Genomic DNA, 20,026 nt, shown 5'->3' on the forward strand with positions numbered 1-20,026 from the left:
TGGGCGAATTTTGGGGGGTTCGTGAGGGAATTTTGGGGATCTTGAGGGTCCTGAAGGGTCCTGAGGGGTTTGGGGGGATCTGAGGAGGATTTGGGGGAAATTTGAGGGGTCCTGAGTGAGGTTTGGGGGGAGTTTTGAGAGAATTTTTGGGTTTTCGTGAGGGAATTTTGGGGGCGTCTTGAGGGTCCTGAGGGGTTTGGGGGGGGGGGGGGTCTGAAGAAAATTTGGGCGAATTTTGGGAGGATTTTGAGGGAATTTTGGGGATCTTGAGGGGGATTTGAGGGTCCTGAGGGGAATTTTGGGGGCACCTTGAGGGTCTCGAAAGATCCTGAGGGGTTTGGGGGGGGTCTGAAGAAAATTTGGGGGAGATTTGGGGGGTCCTGAGGGGAATTTTGGGGGTCCTGAGGGGATTTTAGGGGGGTCTTGAGGGTCCTGAAGGGTCCTGAGGGGTTTAGGGGGGGATCTGAGGAAGATTTTGAGGGAGTTCTGGGCTCAATTTTGGTCTTTTTCGGCTCGTTTCTCTCAAATTTTGGGACATTTTGGGCTCAATTCTCTCAATTTTGGGCTCATTTCTCTCAATTTTTGGGGCATTTTGGGTTCATTTCTCTCCATTCTGGGCTCATTTCTCTCAATTTTGGAACATTTTGGGCTCATTCCTCTCAATTTTGGGACATTTTGTGCCCAATTTTCACAATTTTGGGCTAATTTCTCTCAATTTTGGGACATTTTGGGCTCAATTCTCTAAATTTCGGGCTCATTTCTCTCAATTTTGGGACATTTTGTGCCCAATTTTCACAATTTTGGGCTAATTTCTCTCAATTTTGGGACATTTTGGGCTCAATTCTCTAAATTTCGGGCTCATTTCTCTCAATTTTGGGACATTTTGGGTTAATTTCTCCCAATTTTGTGCTCATTTCTCCTCATTTTGGAACATTTTGGGTTAATTTCTCTCAATTTTGGGGCATTTTGGGTTCATTTCTCTCCATTCTGTACTCATTTCTCTCAATTTTGGGACATTTTGTGCTCATTCCTCTCAATTTTGGGACATTTTGTGCTCATTTCTTTGAATTTTGAGGCATTTTGGGCTCAATTCTCTCAATTTTGGAACATTTTGTGTTCATTTCTCTCAACTTTGGGACATTTTGGGCTCATTTCTCCCCATTTTGGGACATTTAGAGACATTTTGTGCCCATTTCTCACAATTTTGTGCTCAATTCTCTCAATTTTTCCCTATTTTGTGCTCATTTCTCTCCATTTTATGCTAATTCCTCTCAATTTTGGGACATTTTGTGTTCAATTCTCCCCATTTTGTGCTCATTTTTCTCCATTTTGGGTTCATTTTTCTCCATTTTAGGGATTTTTGTGCTGATTTCTCTCTATTTTATGCCAATTTCTCTCAATTTTGGAGCATTTTGTGCCCATTTCTCTCCATTTTGTGCTCATTTTTCTCCATTTTAGGGATTTTTGTGGTCATTTCTCTCAATTTTGGGACATTTTGTGTTCATATCTTTCCATTTTGGGACATTTTGTGCCCATTTCTCTCCATTTTGGGTTCATTTTTCTCCATTTTAGGGATTTTTGTGCTGATTTCTCTCTATTTTATGCCAGTTTCTCTCAATTTTGGGACATTTTGTGCCCATTTCTCTCCATTTTGTGCTCATTTTTCTCCATTTTAGGGATTTTTGTGCTCATTTCTCTCAATTTTGGGACATTTTGTGTTCATATCTTTCCATTTTGGGACATTTTGTGCCCATTTCTCTCCATTTTGTGCCCATTTCTCTCCATTTTGGGTTCATTTTTCTCCATTTTAGGGATTTTTGTGCTGATTTCTCTCTATTTTATGCCAATTCCTCTCAATTTTGGGACATTTTGTACCCATTTCTCTCCATTTTGTGCCCATTTCTCTCCATTTTGTGTCCATTTCTCTCCATTTTGTGCCCATTTCTCTCCATTTTGTGCCCATTTCTCTCCATTTTGTGCCCATTTCTCCCCATTTTGTGCCCATTTCTCTCCATTTTAGTGATTTTTGTGCTGATTTCTCTCAATTTCCCCCCTTTTCTCCCCAGATGCTGCCTTGCTGGTTGTGCTCCCTCCTCCCCCTGGTGCTTGGGGGGCACCCCCAGCACCCCCAGCCCCATTTTGGGGGTCCCCAAACCCTCCAGGAGCACGAGCACGACGCCCAGGGGCTCTTTTGGGACCACGCCGCCCTTTGGGGGGCACAGGAGGCTCGAGAGCAGCAGGAGCTGCCCCCAGAGGAGTCCAAAAGGAGATTGGGGTGAGGTTTTCCAAAAATAAAATTCCTGGGAAAATGCTCAGAAGTTGTTGGAAATATTAAAAAAAAATTGGTGGGGAAATGGCGAAAAATTGGCAGAAAAATGGTCAAAAAATCACAGAAAATTCGCAGAAAAAATAAAAAAAAATTCACAGAAAAATTGCCAAAAATTCAAAGAAAAATTGCTGTAAATTCAAAGAAAATTCAAAGAAAAATTGCTGAAAATTAACAGAAAATTCACAGAAAAATTACCAAAAATTCCCTGAAAATTCACAGAAAAATTACCGAAAATTCACAGGAAAATTGCCAAAAATTCACATAAAAATTACCAAAAATTCACAAAAAATTCACAGAAAAATGCCAAAAAATTCACAGAAAAATTGCCAAAAATTCACAAAAAATTCACAGAAAAATGCCAAAAAATTCACAGAAAATTCAAAGAAAAATGGCCAAAAATTGACAAAAAATTCACAGAAAAATTGCCAAAAATTCACAGAAAAATTGCCAAAAATTCACAGAAAAATTGCCAAAAATTCCCTGAAAATTCACAGAAAAGTTGTCCAAAATTCACAGAAAATTCACAGAAAAAATAAAAAAAAATCACAGAAAAATTACCAAAAATTCACAGAAAAATTGAAAAAATTCCCTGAATATTCTCAGAAAAGTTGCCAAAAAATCACAGAAAATTCACAGAAAAATTGCCAAAAATTTCCTGAAAATTCAAGGAAAAATTGCCAAAAATTTACAGAAAATTACCAAAAATTCCCCAAAAATTCACAGAAAAATTGCCAAAAATTCCATGAAAATTCAAGGAAAAATTGCCAATAATCCTCAGAAAAATTGCCAAAAATTCCCTGAATATTCTAAGAAAACTTGCCACAAAATTCCCTGAAAATTCACAGACAAATGCCCAAAAATTCACAGAAAAATTGCCAAATATACACAGAAAATTCACAGAAAAATTGTCAAAAATTCACAGGAAAATTGCCAAAAATTCCCTGAAAATTCAAGGAAAAATGGCCAAAAATTCACAGAAAATTCAAAGAAAAATTGGCAAAAATTACCCAAAAATTCAAGGAAAAATTGCTGAAAATTCACAGAATATTCACAGAAAAATTGCCAAAAATTCACAGAAAATTCACAGAAAAAATAAAAAAATTCACATAAAAATTACCAAAAATTAATAGAACATTCAAAGAAAAATTGCCAAAAAAACACAGAAAAATTGCCAAAAATTCCCTGAAAATTCAAAGAAAAATTACCAAAAGTTCACAGAAAAGTTGCCAAAAATTCACAGAAAAATTGAAAAAATTCCCTGAAAATTCACAGAAAAATTGCCAAAAATTCCTTGAAAATTCAACAAAAAATTTCCAAAATTCACAGAAAATTCACAGAAAAATTTCCAAAAATTACCCAAAAATTCACAGAAAAAAATCCCAAACATTCAAAGAAAAATTGCCAAAAATTCACAGAAAATTCACAGAAAAATTACCAAAAATTCACCAAAAAATTGCCAAAAAATCACAGAAAATTCACATTAAAATTGCCAAAAATTTGCTCAATTTTGGGTCAAATCATCGCGATTTTGGATTTTTTTGTAGTTTCATCAATCCAACTTCAATTTTTTTTGAATTTTGGCAATTCCACCTCCCAAATTCCCATTTTTTCCCCAATTCCAGGCTCCTTCTTGGGTCTGATGGATTTGGCTTGGGATTTTTGGGTAAATTCTACAAAATTTTGGTCAAATTCTGCAAAATTTTTCGTCAAATCTTCGCGATTTTGGATTTTTTCGATTCCTCACCGATTTTTTTTGCAATTTTGGCAATTCCAACTCCAAAATTCCCATTTTTTCCCCAATTCCAGGCTCCTTCTTGGATCTGATGGATTTGGGTTGGGAATTTTGGGTAAATTCTGCAAAATTTTGGGTCAAATCTTCGCGATTTTGGATTTTTTTGTAATTTCATCAACCCAACTTCAATTTTTTTTTTAATTTTTGGCAATTCCAGCTCCCAAATTCCCATTTTTTCCCCAATTCCAGGCTCCTGCTTGGATCTGATGGATTTGGGTTGGAAATTTTGGGTAAATTCTGCAAAATTTTGGGTAAATTCTGCCCAATTTTTGGTGAAATCTTCGCGATTTTGGATTTTTTTTGTAATTTCATCAATCCAACTTCAATTTTTTTTTAATTTTGGCAATTCCAGCTCCCAAATTCCCATTTTTTCCCAACATTCCTTCTTCTGCTTGGGTCTGATGGATTTGGGTTGGAAATTTTGGGTAAATTCTGCAAAATTTTGGGTGAATTCTGCAAAATTTTGGGTCAAATCTTCGCGGTTTTGGATTTTTTTGTAATTTCATCAATCCAACTTCAATTTTTTTTAAATTTTAGCAATTCCAGCTCCCAAATTCCCAATTTTTTACCTCATTCCTTTTCCTGCTTGGGTCTGATGGATTTGAGTTGGGAATTTTGGGTAAATTCTGCAAAATTTTGGTCAAATTCTGCAAAATTTTGGTTCAAATCTTCGCGATTTTGGATTTTTTCGATTTCTCATCCATTTTATTTCCAATTTTGGCAATTCCAGCTCCAAAATTCCCATTTTTTCCCAACATTCCTTCTCCTGCTTGGGTCTGATGGATTTGGAGTGGGAATTTTGGGTGAATTCTGCAAAATTTTTGGTCAAATCTTCGCGATTTTGGATTTTTTCAATTTCTCATCCATTTTATTTCCAATTTTGGCAATTCCAACTCCCAAATTCCCATTTTTTCCCAACATTCCTTCTCCTGCTTGGGTCTGATGGATTTGGAGTGGGAATTTTGGGTAAATTTTGCAAAATTTTGGGTAAATTCTGCAAAATTTTGGGTCAAATCTTCGTGATTTTGGATTTTTTCGATTTCTCACCCATTTTATTTCCAATTTTGGCAATTCCAGCGCCCAAATTCCAAATTTTTTGCCCAAATTCCAGGCGCCTGCTTGGGTCTGATGGATTTGGGCTGGGAATTTTGGGTAAATTCTGCAAAATTTTGGTCAAATTCTGCAAAATTTTGGGTCAAGTCTTCGCGATTTTGGATTTTTTTGTAATTTCATCATCCAACCTCAATTTTTTTTTTAATTTTGGCAATTCCAACTCCCAAATTCCCATTTTTTCCCAACATTCCTTTTCCTGCTTGGGTCTGATGGATTTGGAGTGGGAATTTTGGGTAAATTCTGCAAAATTTTGGTCAAATTCTGCAAAATTTTGGGTCAAATCTTCGCGATTTTGGATTTTTTCGTAATTTCATCAATCCAACTTCAATTTTTTTTAAAATTTTGGCAATTCCAGCTCCCAAATTCCCATTTTTTCCCAACATTCCTTCTCCTGCTTGGGTCTGATGGATTTGGGATGGCAATTTTGGGTGAATTCTACAAAATTTTGAGCAAATTCTGCAAAATTTTTGGTCAAATCTTCGCGATTTTGGAATTATTCGGTTTCTCATCCATTTTATTTCCAATTTTGGCAATTCCACCTCCCAAATTCCCATTTTTTTTTTCCAATTCCAGACTCCTGGGATTGATCCAGACTGGGAATTTTGGGTGAATTCCACAAAATTTTGGTCAAATTCTGCAAAATTTTGGGTCAAATCTTCGCGATTTTGGATTTTTTTGTAATTTCATCAATCCAACTTCAATTTTTTTTTAATTTTGGCAATTCCACCTCCCAAATTCCCATTTTTTCCCAACATTCCTTCTCCTGCTTGGGTCTGATGGATTTGGGGTGGGAATTTTGGGTAAATTCCACAAAATTTTGGTCAAATTCCGCAAAATTTTGGGTCAAATCTTCGCGATTTTGGATTTTTTTTGTAATTTCATCAATCCAACCTCAATTTTTTTTAAATTTTGGCAATTCCAGCTCCCAAATTCCCATTTTTTCCCCCAATTCCTTCTCCTGCTTGGGTCTGATGGATTTGGGTTGGGAATTTTGGGTAAATTCCACAAAATTTTGAGCAAATTCTCCAAAATTTTTGGTCAAATCTTCGCGATTTTGGATTTTTTTGTAATTTCATCAATCCAACTTCAATTTTTTTTTAAATTTTGGCAATTCCAGCTCCCAAATTCCCATTTTTTTCCCCAATTCCAGGCTCCTGCTTGGGTCTGATGGATTTGGAGTGGGAATTTTGGGTAAATTCTGCAAAATTTTGGTCAAATTCTGCAAAATTTTTGGTCAAATCTTCGCGATTTTGGATTTTTTTGATTTCTCATCCATTTTATTTCCAATTTTGGCAATTCCAACTCCCAAATTCCCAATTTTTCTCCCCAATTCCAGGCTCCTGCTTGGATCTGATGGATTTGGAGTGGGAATTTTGGGTAAATTCTGCAAAATTTTGGTCAAATTCTGCAAAATTTTGGGTCAAATCGTCGCGATTTTGGATTTTTTTGTAATTTCATCAATCCAACTTCAATTTTTTTTAAATTTTGGCAATTCCAGCTCCCAAATTCCCATTTTTTGTCCAATTCCAGGCTCCTGCTTGGGTCTGATGGATTTGGGTTGGGAATTTTGGGTAAATTCTGCAAAATTTTGGGTAAACTCTGCAAAATTTTGGGTCAAATCTTCGCGATTTTGGATTTTTTTGTAATTTCATCAATCCAACTTCAATTTTTTTGAATTTTGGCAATTCCACCTCCCAAATTCCCATTTTTTTTGCCTCATTCCTTCTCCTGCTTGGGTCTGATGGATTTGGGTTGGGAATTTTGGGTAAATTCTGCAAAATTTTGGTCAAATTCTCCAAATTTTTGGTCAAATCTTCGCGATTTGGATTTTTTCAATTTCTCATCCATTTTTTTGGTGATTTTGGCAATTCCAACTCCCAAATTCCCATTTTTTTCCCAACATTCCTTCTCCTACTTGGGTCTGATGGATTTGGGGTGGGAATTTTGGGTAAATTCTGCAAAATTTTGGGTAAATTCTGCAAAATTTTGGGTCAAATCTTCGCAATTTTAGATTTTTTTGATTTCTCATCCATTTTTTTTTTAATTTTGGCAATTCCACCTCCCAAATTCCCATTTTTTCCCAACATTCCTTCTCCTGCTTGGGTCTGATGGATTTGGGTTGGGAATTTTGGGTGAATTCTGCAAAATTTTGGTCACATTCTGCAAAATTTTTGGTCAAATCTTCGCGATTTTGGATTTTTTTGTAATTTCATCAATCCAACTTCGATTTTTTTAAAATTTTGGCAATTCCAGCTCCCAAATTCCCAATTTTTTGCCTCATTCCTTTTCCTACTTGGGTCTGATTGACTCTGATGGATCCAGGCTGGGAATTTTGGGTAAATTCTGCAAAATTTTGGATCAAATCTTCGCGATTTTGGATTTTTTCGATTTCTCATCGATTTTTTTTGCAATTTTGGCAATTCCAACTCCCAAATTCCAATTTTTTTCCCCAATTCCAGTCTCCTGCTTGGGTCTGATGGATTTGGAGTGGGAATTTTGGGTAAATTCTGCAAAATTTTTGGTCAAATCTTCGCGATTTTGGATTTTTTTGTAATTTCATCAATCCAACTTCAATTTTTTTTTAATTTTGGCAATTCCAGCTGCCAAATTCCCATTTTTTCCCAACATTCCTTCTCCTGCTTGGGTCTGATGGATTTGGGGTGGGAATTTTGGGTAAATTCTCCAAAATTTTGGGTCAAATTTTTGCGATTTTGGATTTTTTTGATTTCTCATCCATTTTATTTCCAATTATTGGCAATTCCAGCTCCCAAATTCCAAATTTTTTACCTCATTCCTTCTCCTGCTTGGGTCTGATGGATTTGGGGTGGGAATTTTGGGTAAATTCCACAAAATTTTGGTCAAATTCTCCAAAATTTTGGGTCAAATCTTCGCGGTTTTGGATTTTTTTGATTTTTCATCCATTTTATTTCCAATTTTGGCAATTCCAACTCCCAAATTCCCATTTTTTTTTCCAATTCCAGACTCCTGGGATTGATCCAGACTGGGAATTTTGGGTGAATTCCATCAAATTTTGAGCAAATTCTGCAAAATTTTGGGTCAAATCTTCGCGATTTTGGATTTTTTTTGATTTCTCACCCATTTTTTTTTTTAATTTTGGCAATTCCAACTCCCAAATTCCCATTTTTTCCCAACATTCCTTCTCCTGCTTGGATCTGATGGATTTGGGGTGGAAATTTTGGGTAAATTCTGCAAAATTTTGGTCAAATTCTGCAAAATTTTAGGTCAAATCTTCGCGATTTTGGATTTTTTTGTAATTTCATCAATCCAACTTTGATTTTTTTTGAATTTTGGCAATTCCAACTCCCAAATTCCCATTTTTTCCCAACATTCCTTCTCCTGCTTGGGTCTGATGGATTTGAGTTGGGATTTTGGGGTAAATTCTGCAAAATTTTGGTCAAATTCTCCAAAATTTTTGGTCAAATCTTCGCGATTTTGGATTTTTTTGATTTCTCACCGATTTTTTTTGCAATTTTGGCAATTCCAGCTCCCAAATTCCCATTTTTTCCCAACATTCCTTCTCCTGCTTGGGTCTGATGGATTTGGGTTGGAAATTTTGGGTAAATTCTGCAAAATTTTGAGCAAATTCTCCAAAATTTTGGATCAAGTCTTCGCGATTTTGGATTTTTTCGATTTCCCATCAATTTTTTTTTAATTTTGACAATTCCAGCTCCCAAATTCCCATTTTTTTTTCCAATTCCAGGTTCCTGGGATTGATCCAGACTGGGAATTTTTGGGTGAATTCCACAAAATTTTGGTCAAATTCTCCAAAATTTTGGGTCAAGTCTTCGCGATTTTGGATTTTTTCGATTTCTCACCGATTTTTTTTGCGATTTTGATGATTCCACCTCCCAAATTCCCATTTTTTCTCCCCAATTCCAGGCTCCTGGTGGCACTGATGGACTCAGACACCTCTGGAGGGGTCTCCAGGGAGGAGCTCCGGGCCTGGATCCTGCGGCGGCACCGCGGGGCCCGGCAGGAGGAGCTGAGGGAGGAGCGGCGGCGCCTCGATGGCGACGGAGACGGCGTCGTGACGTGGCAGGAGTACAAGGAGATCAGCTTTGGAGAGGGGGGTGAGAGCTGGGGGAGCTTGGGAAATTTGGGGAAAATTTGGGGATTTTTTTGGGATTTTTTTGGGATTTTTTTGGGATTTTTTGGGATTTTTTTGGGATTTTTTGGGGATTTTTTGGGGATTTTTTGGGATTTTTTTGTGGAATTTTTAGGGATTTTTTGGGGATTTTTTTGGATTTTTTTGTTGAATTTTTAGGGATTTTTGGGATTTTTTGTGGAATTTTTAGGGGATTTTTTAGGATTTTTTGGGATTTTTTTATGATTTTTTGGGATTTTTTTGTGGAATTTTTAGGGATTTTTTTGGGATTTTTTTGTGGAATTCTTAGGGATTTTTTGGGGATTTTTTTGGATTTTTTTGGGGATTTTTGGGGAATTTTTGTGGAATTTTTAGGGATTTTTTTGGGGATTTTTTTGGGGATTTTTTGGGATTTTTTGTGATTTTTTTGGGATTTTTTTTGGGATTTTTTGGGATTTTTTTTGGGATTTTTTGGGATTTTTTTGGGATTTTTGTGGAATTTTTAGGGATTTTTTGGGGATTTTTTTTGGGAATTTTTGTGATTTTTGGGGATTTTTTTGGATTTTTTGGATTTTTTGGGGATTTTTTTGTGGATTTTTTTGGATTTTTTTGTGGAATTTTTAGGGATTTTTTGAGGATTTTTTGGGGATTTTTTGGGATTTTTTGTGATTTTTTTGGGATTTATTTGTGGAATTTTTAGGGATTTTTGGGGGATTTTTTTGGATGTTTTTGGGGATTTTTTGGGGATTTTTTTGGATTTTTTTGTGATTTTTTTGTGATTTTTTGTGATTTTTTGGGGGATTTTTTGGGGATTTTGGGGATTTTTTGGGGGGATTTTTTGGGATTTTTTTGGGATTTTTTTGGGATATTTTAGGGATTTTATTTTCATTTTTTGAGGATTTTTTTTATTTTTGTGAATTTTTGTGGGGATTTATTTGATTTTTAGAAAAATTTTTGTAGTTTTTATTGCAATATTTTCATGATTTTTTTTGGATTTTTGGGGGATCTTTGCTGGATTTTGGGGGGATTTTTTGGGGGAGTTTTAGAGAAATTTTTGGGGTTTTTTTATTTTTAATGAAGTTTTGGGGGATTTTTGCAATTTTTGTGTGATTTTTTTTTTTATTTTTGGGGATCTTTGGGGTTCTTTTTAGGGATTTTTTTTTTAATTTTCTGGGATTTTAAGGAGAATTTTGGGAGAAATTTTGGGATTTTTGGGGGTTTTTTTGAGCATTTTTTTGGGATTTTTGGAGAATTTTTTGGGTTTTTTTGACGATTTTTTGGCGTTTTTTGCGCGATTTTCGCGGGGAATTTTTTTGGGAATTTTTTAAAATTTTTCCACACATTTTTAATAATTTTTAAAATTAATTTTCTCCATTCCCAGAGGATTTCCAGGGCTCTCCAGACCCCGATTCCCACCGGCAGCTCCTGCTCCGCTCCCGCCGTCGTTCCCTTGGGAATTTTGGGGAATTTTTTAGGAATTTTTTGGGATTTTTTTTTTATTTTTTGGAGAAATTTTCTGGGATTTTTAGGATTATTCTTTTGGGATTTTTTCTAAATTTTCTGGGATTTTAAAGAGAATTTTGGGAGGAATTTTAGGGATTTTTTTAGGATTTTTTGGAAATATTTTGGGATTTTTTGACGATTTTTTTGGCGTTTTTTGCGCGAGTTTTGCGGGAATTTTTTTGAGCATTTTTAAAAATTTTTCCACACATTTTTACTGATTCCTTTTAAATTTTTTTCGAATTCCAGAGGATTTCCAGGGCTCTCCAGACCCCGATTCCCACCGGCAGCTCCTGCTCCGCTCCCGCCGCCGTTTCCAGGCCGCCGACGAGGACGGGGACGGGCGGCTCCGCGAGCCCGAGCTCGACGCCTTCCTGCACCCCGAGGACTTCCCCCAGCTCCAGGAGATCGTGGTGCAGGTGAGAATTCCCAAAAATTCATCAAATTTACCAAAAATATCAAAATTCCCAAAAAAATCCCGGGCGAAATCGCGAAAACCGCGTCGAAAATGGTGAAAATTTGAATTTTTTTGGAATTTTTTTGGATTTTTTGGGGGATTTTTTGGGAGTTTTTTGGGAATTTTTTGGTGAACTTTTAGGTGTTGTTGAAAAATTTATTTCAGGATTTTCTGGAATTTTTTGGAATTTTTTGGGGAATTTTTTAGGATTTTTTTGGGATTTTTTTGGGAATTTTTTGGGATTTTTTTGGGATTTTTTGGGGATGTTTTGGAATTTTTTCGGGATTTTTTTGGGGGTTTCTTTAGGAAGTTTTGGGTGAATTTTTAGGTGCTTTTAGAAAATTGATTTCATGATTTTAGGGAATTTTTTTGGAATTTTAGGGGATTTTTGGGGATTTTTTGGGATTTTTTGGGAGTTTTTTGGGAATTTTTTGGTGAACTTTTAGGTGTTGTTGGAAAATTTATTTCAGGATTTTCTGGAATTTTTGGAATTTTTGGGGATTTTTTAGGATTTTTTAGGATTTTTTTGGGATTTTTTTGGGATTTTTTTGGGATTTTTTTGGAATTTTTTTGGAATTTTTTTGGGTATTTTTTGGAATTTTTTTTTTATTTTTTGGATGTTTTGGGAATTTTTGGGTGAATTTTTAGGTGCTTTTAGAAAATTGATTTCATGATTTTAGGGATTTTTTTTGCAATTTTTTGGGATTTTTTTGGGATTTTTTTGGGATTTTTTGGGGATTTTTTTGGAATTTTTTTGGAATTTTTTGGGAGTTTTTTGGGGGGTTTTTTGGAATTTTTGGGTGAATTTTTTGGTGGTTTGAAAAAATTTTTTTTGGGATTTTAGGGAATTTTTTTGGAATTTTTGCATGATTTTTTTGGGATTTTTTTTGAATTTTTTTGGAATTTTTTGGGGATTTTTTTGGGTGTTTTGGGAATTTTTGGGGGAATTTTTAGGTGCTTTTAGAAAATTGATTTCATGATTTTAGAGAATTTTTTTGGAATTTTTTGGGATTTTTTGGGTTTTTTGGGATTTTTGGGGGATTTTTTGGGGATTTTTTTGGGATTTTTTTGGGAATTTTTTTGGGATTTTTTGGGGGGTTTTTTGGGGTTTTTTGGGAATTTTTGGGTGAATTTTTAGGTGATGTTGGCAAATTTGTTTTAGGATTTTCGGGAATTTTTTTTTAATTTTTACGGGATTTTTTGGGATTTTTTTGGGAATTTTTTGGATTTTTTTTTGGAATTTTTTGGAATTTTTTGGAATTTTTTGGGATTTTTTTGGAATTTTTTGGGGATTTTTTTGGGTGTTTTGGGAATTTTTGGGTGAATTTTTAGGTACTTTTAGAAAATTGATTTCATGATTTTAGGGAATTTTTTTGCAATTTTTTGGGATTTTTTGGGGGTTTTTTGGGATTTTTTGGGGATTTTTTTTGGGATTTTTTTGGGATTTTTTTGGGATTTTTGGAATTTTTTTGGGATTTTTTCGGGTTTCTTTGGGAATTTTTGGGTGAATTTTAGGTGATGTTGGCAAATTTATTTTAGGATTTTAGGGAATTTTTTTTTCATTTTTAAGGATTTTTTAGGGTTTTTTTGGAATTTTTTTGGAATTTTTTGGGGGATTTTTTGGGGATTTTTTTGGGGTTTTTTTGGAATTTTTGGGTGAATTTTTTGGTGGTTTGAAAAAATTTCTTTTGGGATTTTAGGGAATTGTTTTTGAATTTTTACAGGATTTTTTTGGGATTTTTTGGGATTTTTTTGGAATTTTTGGGATTTTTTTTGAATTTTTTGGGGATTTTTTTGGAATTTTTTCGGGATTTTTTTTGGGGTTTATTTGGGGATTTTTGGGTGAATTTTTGGGTGATGTTGGCAAATTTGTTTTAGGATTTTAGGGAATTTATTTGGAATTTTTAGGGGATTTTTTGGGATTTTTTTGGAATTTTTTGGAATTTTTTGGGATTTTTTTGGGATTTTTTTGGGATTTTTTTCGGGATTTTTTGGGGTTTTTTTGGAATTTTTGGGTGAATTTTTAGGTGATGTTGGTGAATTTATTTTAGAATTTTAGAGACTTTTTTTGGAATTTTTTGGGGATATTTTTTAAATTTTTAGGGGATTTTTAGGACTTTCTTTAATTATTTAGGAATTTTTTTGAAATTTGTTGGGGAATTTGTTGGTAATTTTTTTTTTTAAGTTTTTAGGGTTTTTTAAAGATTTTTTTGGGGAATTTGTTTTGAATTGTTGAGGAATTTTTGGGGAACTTTTTAGAGGTTTTGAGAAACTTTTTTCAAATTTTTTTGAAAAATTTTGGGGGTTTTTCTGGAGTTTTCTTGGATTTTTTTTGTGAAGTTTTTGGGGGAATTTTCTGGGATTTTTTAGGGAATTTTTTTGTATTTTTTTGATTCTATTTGGAATTTTGTGGGAATTCTGGGGAAAATATTTTTTATTTTTATTGGGAATTTTGTTGGAATTTTGTGAGATTTTGTTTTAATTTTTATTGATAATTTTGAGGGATTTTGGGCAGGAATTTTGGGGTGAATTCCCCAAATTTTTGCTTTTCCAGGAGACCATGGAGGATCTGGATCGGGACGGGGACGGATTCGTGCAGGTGGACGAGTACATCGGTGAGAAAGGAGAATTTGGGGGAAATTTGGGCAAATTTGGGCAATTTTGGATAAATTTTAAATTTTTTATTTGGGGAATTTTTTGGAATTTTTTTGGAATTTTTTGGGATTTTTTGGGGGATTTTTTGGGGATTTTTTGGGATTTTTTTGGGATTTTTTGGGATTTTTTGAGATTTTTTTAGGGGGATTTTGGGGGATTTTTTAGGATTTTTTTGGGAATTTTTGAGGGAATTTTTGGGGATTTTTTTAATTTCTTGAAAAATTTTGTGGGGAAATTTTTTGGGATTTTTTGGGGGATTTTTTGGGGATTTTTTGGGATTTTTTGAGATTTTGGAAGGAATTTTTTGGAATTTTTTGAGATTTATTGGGGGATTTTTTTGGAATTTTTTGGGATTTTTTTGGGATTTTTTGGGATTTTTGAGATTTTTTTAGGGGGGATTTTTGGGGATTTTTTAGGATTTTTTTGGGAATTTTTGAGGGAATTTTTGGGGATTTTTTTTAATTTCTTGAAAATTTTGTGGGGAATTTTTTGGGATTTTTTGGGGGATTTTTTGGGGATTTTTGGGGATTTTTGAAATTTTTGAAGGAATTTTTTGGAATTTTTTAGGATTTTTTAGGAAATTTTTTTTTAATTTTGGAAGGATTTTTTTGAGATTTTTAGGAATATTTTGAGAATTTTTTTGGAATTTTTTGGGATTTTTTGGGGGATTTTTTTGGGGATTTTTTGGGGATTTTTTGGGGATTTTTTGGGATTTTTTTAAATTTTTGAAGAATTTTTTTAATTTTTTAGGATTTTTTAGGAAATTTTTTTAAATTTTGGAAGGATTTTTTTGTAGATTTTTAGGAATATTTTGAGAATTTTTTTGGAATTTTTTTGGATTTTTGGGGGATTTTTTGGGGATTTTTTGGGATTTTTTGAGATTTTTGAAGGAATTTTTTGGAATTTTTTGAGATTTATTGGGGAATATTTTTTTTTATTTTGGGAGGAATTTTTTGGAGATTTTTAGGAATATTTTGAGGATTTTTTTGGAATTTTTGGGGATTTTTTGGGGGATTTTTTTGGGGATTTTTGGGGGATTTTTTTGGGATTTTTTGGATTTTTTTTAATTTTTGAAGGAAATTTTTTTTTATTTTTAGGATTTTTTTGGGAAATTTTTTTTAATTTTTGAAGGATTTTTTTTGGAGATTTTTAGGAATATTTTGAGAATTTTTTGGAATTTTTTGGGATTTTTTGGGGGGGATTTTTTTTGGGATTTTTTGGGATTTTTTTTAATTTTTGAAGGAATTTTTTTTAATTTTTTAGGATTTATTGGGGAATTTTTTTTTTTATTTTGGGAGGAATTTTTTGGAGATTTTTAGGAATATTTTGAGAATTTTTTTTGGAATTTTTGGGATTTTTTGGGGATTTTTTGGGATTTTTTGGGATTTTTTGAAATTTTGGAAGGAATTTTAAAAAATTTTTTAGGATTTTTTTGGAAATTTTTCTTTTAATTTATGAGGAATTTTTTGGAGATTTTTAGGAATATTTTGAGGATTTTTTTTTAAAATTCTGGGATTTTTTGGGGTTTTTTTTGGGAATAATTTGGGATTTTTTGGGGAATATTTTGGGATTTTGGGGGGGGAATTTTGGGGATTTTTTGGAAATTATTTTGGGATTATTTTGGGATTTTTGGGAATAATTTGGGATTTTTTTTGGGAATACTCTGGGAATATTTGGGGATTTTTGGGAATATTTTGGGATTTTTTGGGATTTTTTTTAATACATTTGGGGTTTTGGGGGAGATTTTTTGGGATTTTTTGGGACTATTTTGGGAATATATTGGGGATTTTTTGGGGGATTTTTTTGGGAATATTTTGAGATTATTTGGGGAATTTTGTTTAATTTTTTGGGATTATTTTGGGATTTTTTTGGGAATTTTTTTGGGATTAATTTGGGATTTTGGGGGGGATTTGTTGCTTGGGTTTTTTGGGAATATTTTGGGATTTTTGGGGAGAATTTTTGGTTGATTTTGGGAATATTTTGGGATTATTTGGGGGGGGCGTTTGGAATTTTGGGGGATTTTTTTGTGAATTTTTGTGAATTTTTGGGAGAATTCTTGGGGATTTCTTGGAAATTTTTTGAATTTTTTGGGTGATTTTTTAGGGGATTTTTGGGGGGAATTTTCTAGGATTTTTTGGGAATTTTTTTTTTGTTTTGGGGGTTTTAGGGAATTTTTTCAGATTTTAAAAATTATTTTTTTGGGGAATTTTTGGAGGAACTTTGGGAATTTTTGGGGAATTTTTGAGGAATTTTTGGAATTTTTTTGGAATTTTTTTGGGTAATTTTTTGTGAATTTCTTGGGAATTTTGGGGGAATTTTTGAGGGAATTTTGGGGATTTTTTTGGGAATATTTTGGGAATTTTGGGGACAATTTTTAGGGGATTTTTTGGGATTTTTTGGGAAATTTTGGCTTCTCTTTTTATGGAATTTTTTACATTTTCTCTCTGATTTTTTTTTGCGATTTTTGCGATTTTTTGGGAATTTTTGGGGGAATTTTTGGGAACTTTTGGGGATTTTTAAGGAATTTTTTTGGGAAATTTTTGAGGGAATTTTTGGGGATTTTTTTTTTAATTATTGGAAATTTTGGGGGGAATTTTGGGGGATTTTTTGGGTGAGATTTAGGAATTTTTTGGGATTTTTTTGGGGGTTTTTAGGGAATTTTTTGGGGTTTTTTTTCAGGGAAATTTTATGTTTTTTTTTTTTAATTTTGGGATTTTTTGGGAAATTTCTGAGATTTTTTTAAAATTATTTTTTGAGGAATTTTTGAAGGACTTTTTTAGGATTATTTTGGGAATTTTGGGAGGAATTTTTGGGAATTTTTGAGGGAATTTTTTGGGATTTTTTGGGAGATATTTTGGGAATTTTAGGGGCAATTTTTAGGGGATTTTTTGGGAATTTTTTAGGAATTTTTTTGAGATTTGTTGGCTATTTTTGAGGAATTTTTAGGAGATTTTTTGGGAATTTTTTGGAGGTTTTTTTGGGAAATTGTTGGGGAATTTTTAAAGAACTTTTTGGGGATTTTTAGGGAATTTTTTGGGAATTATTTTGGGATTTTTTGTGAATTTTTGGAGATTTTTCGGGACATTTTTGGGGAATTTTTGGGGAATTTTTATGGATTTTGGGGGAATTTTGTTGTGGAGTTTTAGAGAAGTTTTTGGGGATTTTTAGGGAATTTAGGGGGAATTATTTTGGGATTTATTGTGAATTTTTGGAGAAATTTTTGGGATTTTTTGTGAATTTTTGGGGGAATTTTTGGTGCAATTTTGTTGGAATTTTTTTTTTTTTTTAATTTTTTGGGTTTTTTTGGGGAATCTTGAGGGAATTTCTGGAGGGAATTATTGGGAGGATTTTTTTTTAATTTTTGAGGAAATCCCTGTCTCCATTTGGGGAATTTTTGGGTAAATTTTGGTTTTTCTTTTTATGGAATTTTGGGCGTTTTTCGCTCCGATTTTTTTTTGCGATTTTTGCGATTTTTTGGTATTTTTTGGGATTTTTTGGGGGGAATATTTTAGGAATTCTAGGGGTAATTTTTAGGGGAATTTTTGGGCATTTTTTAAGAATTTTTTAGGAATTTTTTGGTAAATCTTGGTTTCTATTTTTATGGAATTTTGGGCGTTTTTCGCTCCCATTTTTTTCACGATTTTTGCGATTTTTTTTGCGATTTTTGGGGTGATTTTTGGGTTTTTTTGACTGGAATTTTTTTGGGATTTACTCCTGATCTCTCTCCTTCAGCTGATTTGTACCAGGGCTCCCCAGGCTCCCCAGAACCCCCCGAGATCCTTCGGGAACGGGAACAATTCCTGCGGCAGCGGGACCGCGACGGCGACGGCCGCCTGGGCCCGGCCGAGGTTCAGCTCTGGCTCAGCCCCCCCAGCCCCGACTGGGCAGGGGTGGAGGCCGAGCACCTCATCCACCATGCTGACCTGGACAAGGTGAGAATCCAAAAAATTCCAAAATTCCCAAAAAAACCAAAATTCCCAAAAAAATCCCGGTCAAAATCGCGAAAACAGCGTCGAAAACGGTGAAAAAATGGTGAAAAAATGGTGAAAAAATGGTGAAAAAATGGTGAAAAATTGTGAATTTTTAGGATTTTTTGTGGTGTTCATGCTGACCTGGACAAGGTGAGGATCAACAAAATTATTAAATTCCTGAAATTTCCAGAAAAATCCCCAAAAAAATCCGGTCAAAATCGCGAAAACGGCGCCGAAAACGGCCAAAAAACAGTGAAAAAATGGTGAAAAATTGTGAAAAAAATGGGAATTTTCAGGTTTTTTGTGGTCTTCATGTTGACCTGGACAAGGTGAGGATCAACAAAATTATCGAATTCCTAAAATTTCCAGAAAAATCCCCCAAAAAAATCCGGTCAAAATCGCGAAAACGGCATCAAAAATGGTGAAAAAATGGTGAAAAAATGGTGAAAAAATGGTGAAAAATTGTGAATTTTTAGGATTTTTTGTGGTGTTCAGGCTGACCTGGACAAGGTGAGGATCAACAAAATTATCAAATTCCTAAAATTTCCAGAAAAATCCCAAAAAAAAATCCGGTCAAAATCGCGAAAACGGCGTCAAAAATGGTGAAAATACGGTGAAAAAATGGTGAAAAAATGGTGAAAAATTGTGAATTTTTAGGGTTTTTGTGGTCTTCATGTTGGCTTGGACAAGGTGAGGATCAACAAAATTATCGAATTCCTGAAATTTCCAGAAAAATCCCCAAAAAAATCCGGTCAAAATCGCGAAAACGGCGTCGAAAACGGTGAAAAAATGGCGAAAAAATGGTCAAAAAACGGTGAAAAATTGTGAATTTTTAGGGTTTTTTGTGGTGTTCAGGCTGACCTGGACAAGGTGAGGATCAACAAAATTATCAAATTCCTGAAATTTCCAGAAATATCGGCAAAAAAATCCGGTCAAAATCGCGAAAACGGCGTCGAAAACGACCAAAAAACGGTTAAAAAATGGTGAAAAAATGGTGAAAAAATGAGAATTTTTAGGGTTTTTTGTGGTCTTCATGCTGACCTGGACAAGGTGAGGATCAACAAAATTATCAAATTCCTAAAATTTCCAGAAAAATCCCCAAAAAAATCCGGTCAAAATCACGAAAACGGTGAAAAAATGGTCAAAAAATGGTCAAAAAATGGTCAAAAAATGGTGAAAAAATGGTGAAAAAAAAGGGAATTTTCAGGTTTTTTGTGGTTTTCATGTTGGCCTGGACAAGGTGAGGAGCAACAAAATTATCAAATTCCTGAAATTTCCAGAAAAATCCCCAAAAATTCCGGTCAAAATCGCGAAAACGGCGTCGAAAACGGTGAAAAAATGGCGAAAAAATGGTGAAAAAAACGGTGAAAAAATGGGAATTTTTAGGGTTTTTTGTGGTCTTCATGCTGACCTGGACAAGGTGAGGATCCACAAAATTATCAAATTCCTGAAATTTCCAGAAAAATCCCCAAAAAATCCGGTCAAAATCGCGAAAACGGCGTCGAAAACGGCCAAAAAACAGTTAAAAAATGGTGAAAAAATGGTGAAAAATTGTGAATTTTTAGGGCTTTTTGTGGTCTTCATGCTGACCTGGACAAGGTGAGGATCAACAAAATTATCGAATTCCTGAAATTTCCAGAAAAATCCCCAAAAAAATCCGGTCAAAATCGCGAAAACGGCGTCGAAAACGGTGAAAAAATGGTGAAAAAATGGTGAAAAAATGGTGAAAAATTGTGAATTTTTAGGATTTTTGTGGTGTTCAGGCTGACCTGGACAAGGTGAGGATCAACAAAATTATCAAATTCCTAAAATTTCCAGAAAAATCCCCAAAAAAATCCGGTCAAAATCGCGAAAACGGTGTCGAAAACGGTGAAAAAATGGTGAAAAAATGGTGAAAAAATGGTCAAAAAATGGTGAAAAAACGGTGAAAAAATGGGAATTTTTAGGGTTTTTTGTGGTCTTCATGCTGATCTAGACAAGGTGAGGATCAACAAAATTATCAAATTCCTGAAATTTCCAGAAAAAATCCCCAAAAAATCTGGTCAAAATCGCGAAAACGGCGTCGAAAAACGGCCAAAAAACGTTTAAAAAATGGTGAAAAAAT

General features: G+C 34.0%; 1 protein-coding gene across 1 annotated transcript in view; it reads right to left on the minus strand.

The window, feature by feature from the left end:
* Positions 1-19,483: 19,483 nt before the first annotated feature.
* Positions 19,484-20,026, minus strand: part of LOC117009716 (splicing factor U2AF 65 kDa subunit-like) — a 21,388-nt gene continuing 20,845 nt past the window's right edge. The window contains 1 exon segment of the mRNA XM_033084034.1: positions 19,484-19,512. Coding sequence (XP_032939925.1) covers positions 19,484-19,512 — 29 coding nt within the window.

This window comes from Catharus ustulatus, chromosome 35, assembly GCF_009819885.2.
Source record: "Catharus ustulatus isolate bCatUst1 chromosome 35, bCatUst1.pri.v2, whole genome shotgun sequence".
Lineage (NCBI taxonomy): Eukaryota > Metazoa > Chordata > Aves > Passeriformes > Turdidae > Catharus > Catharus ustulatus.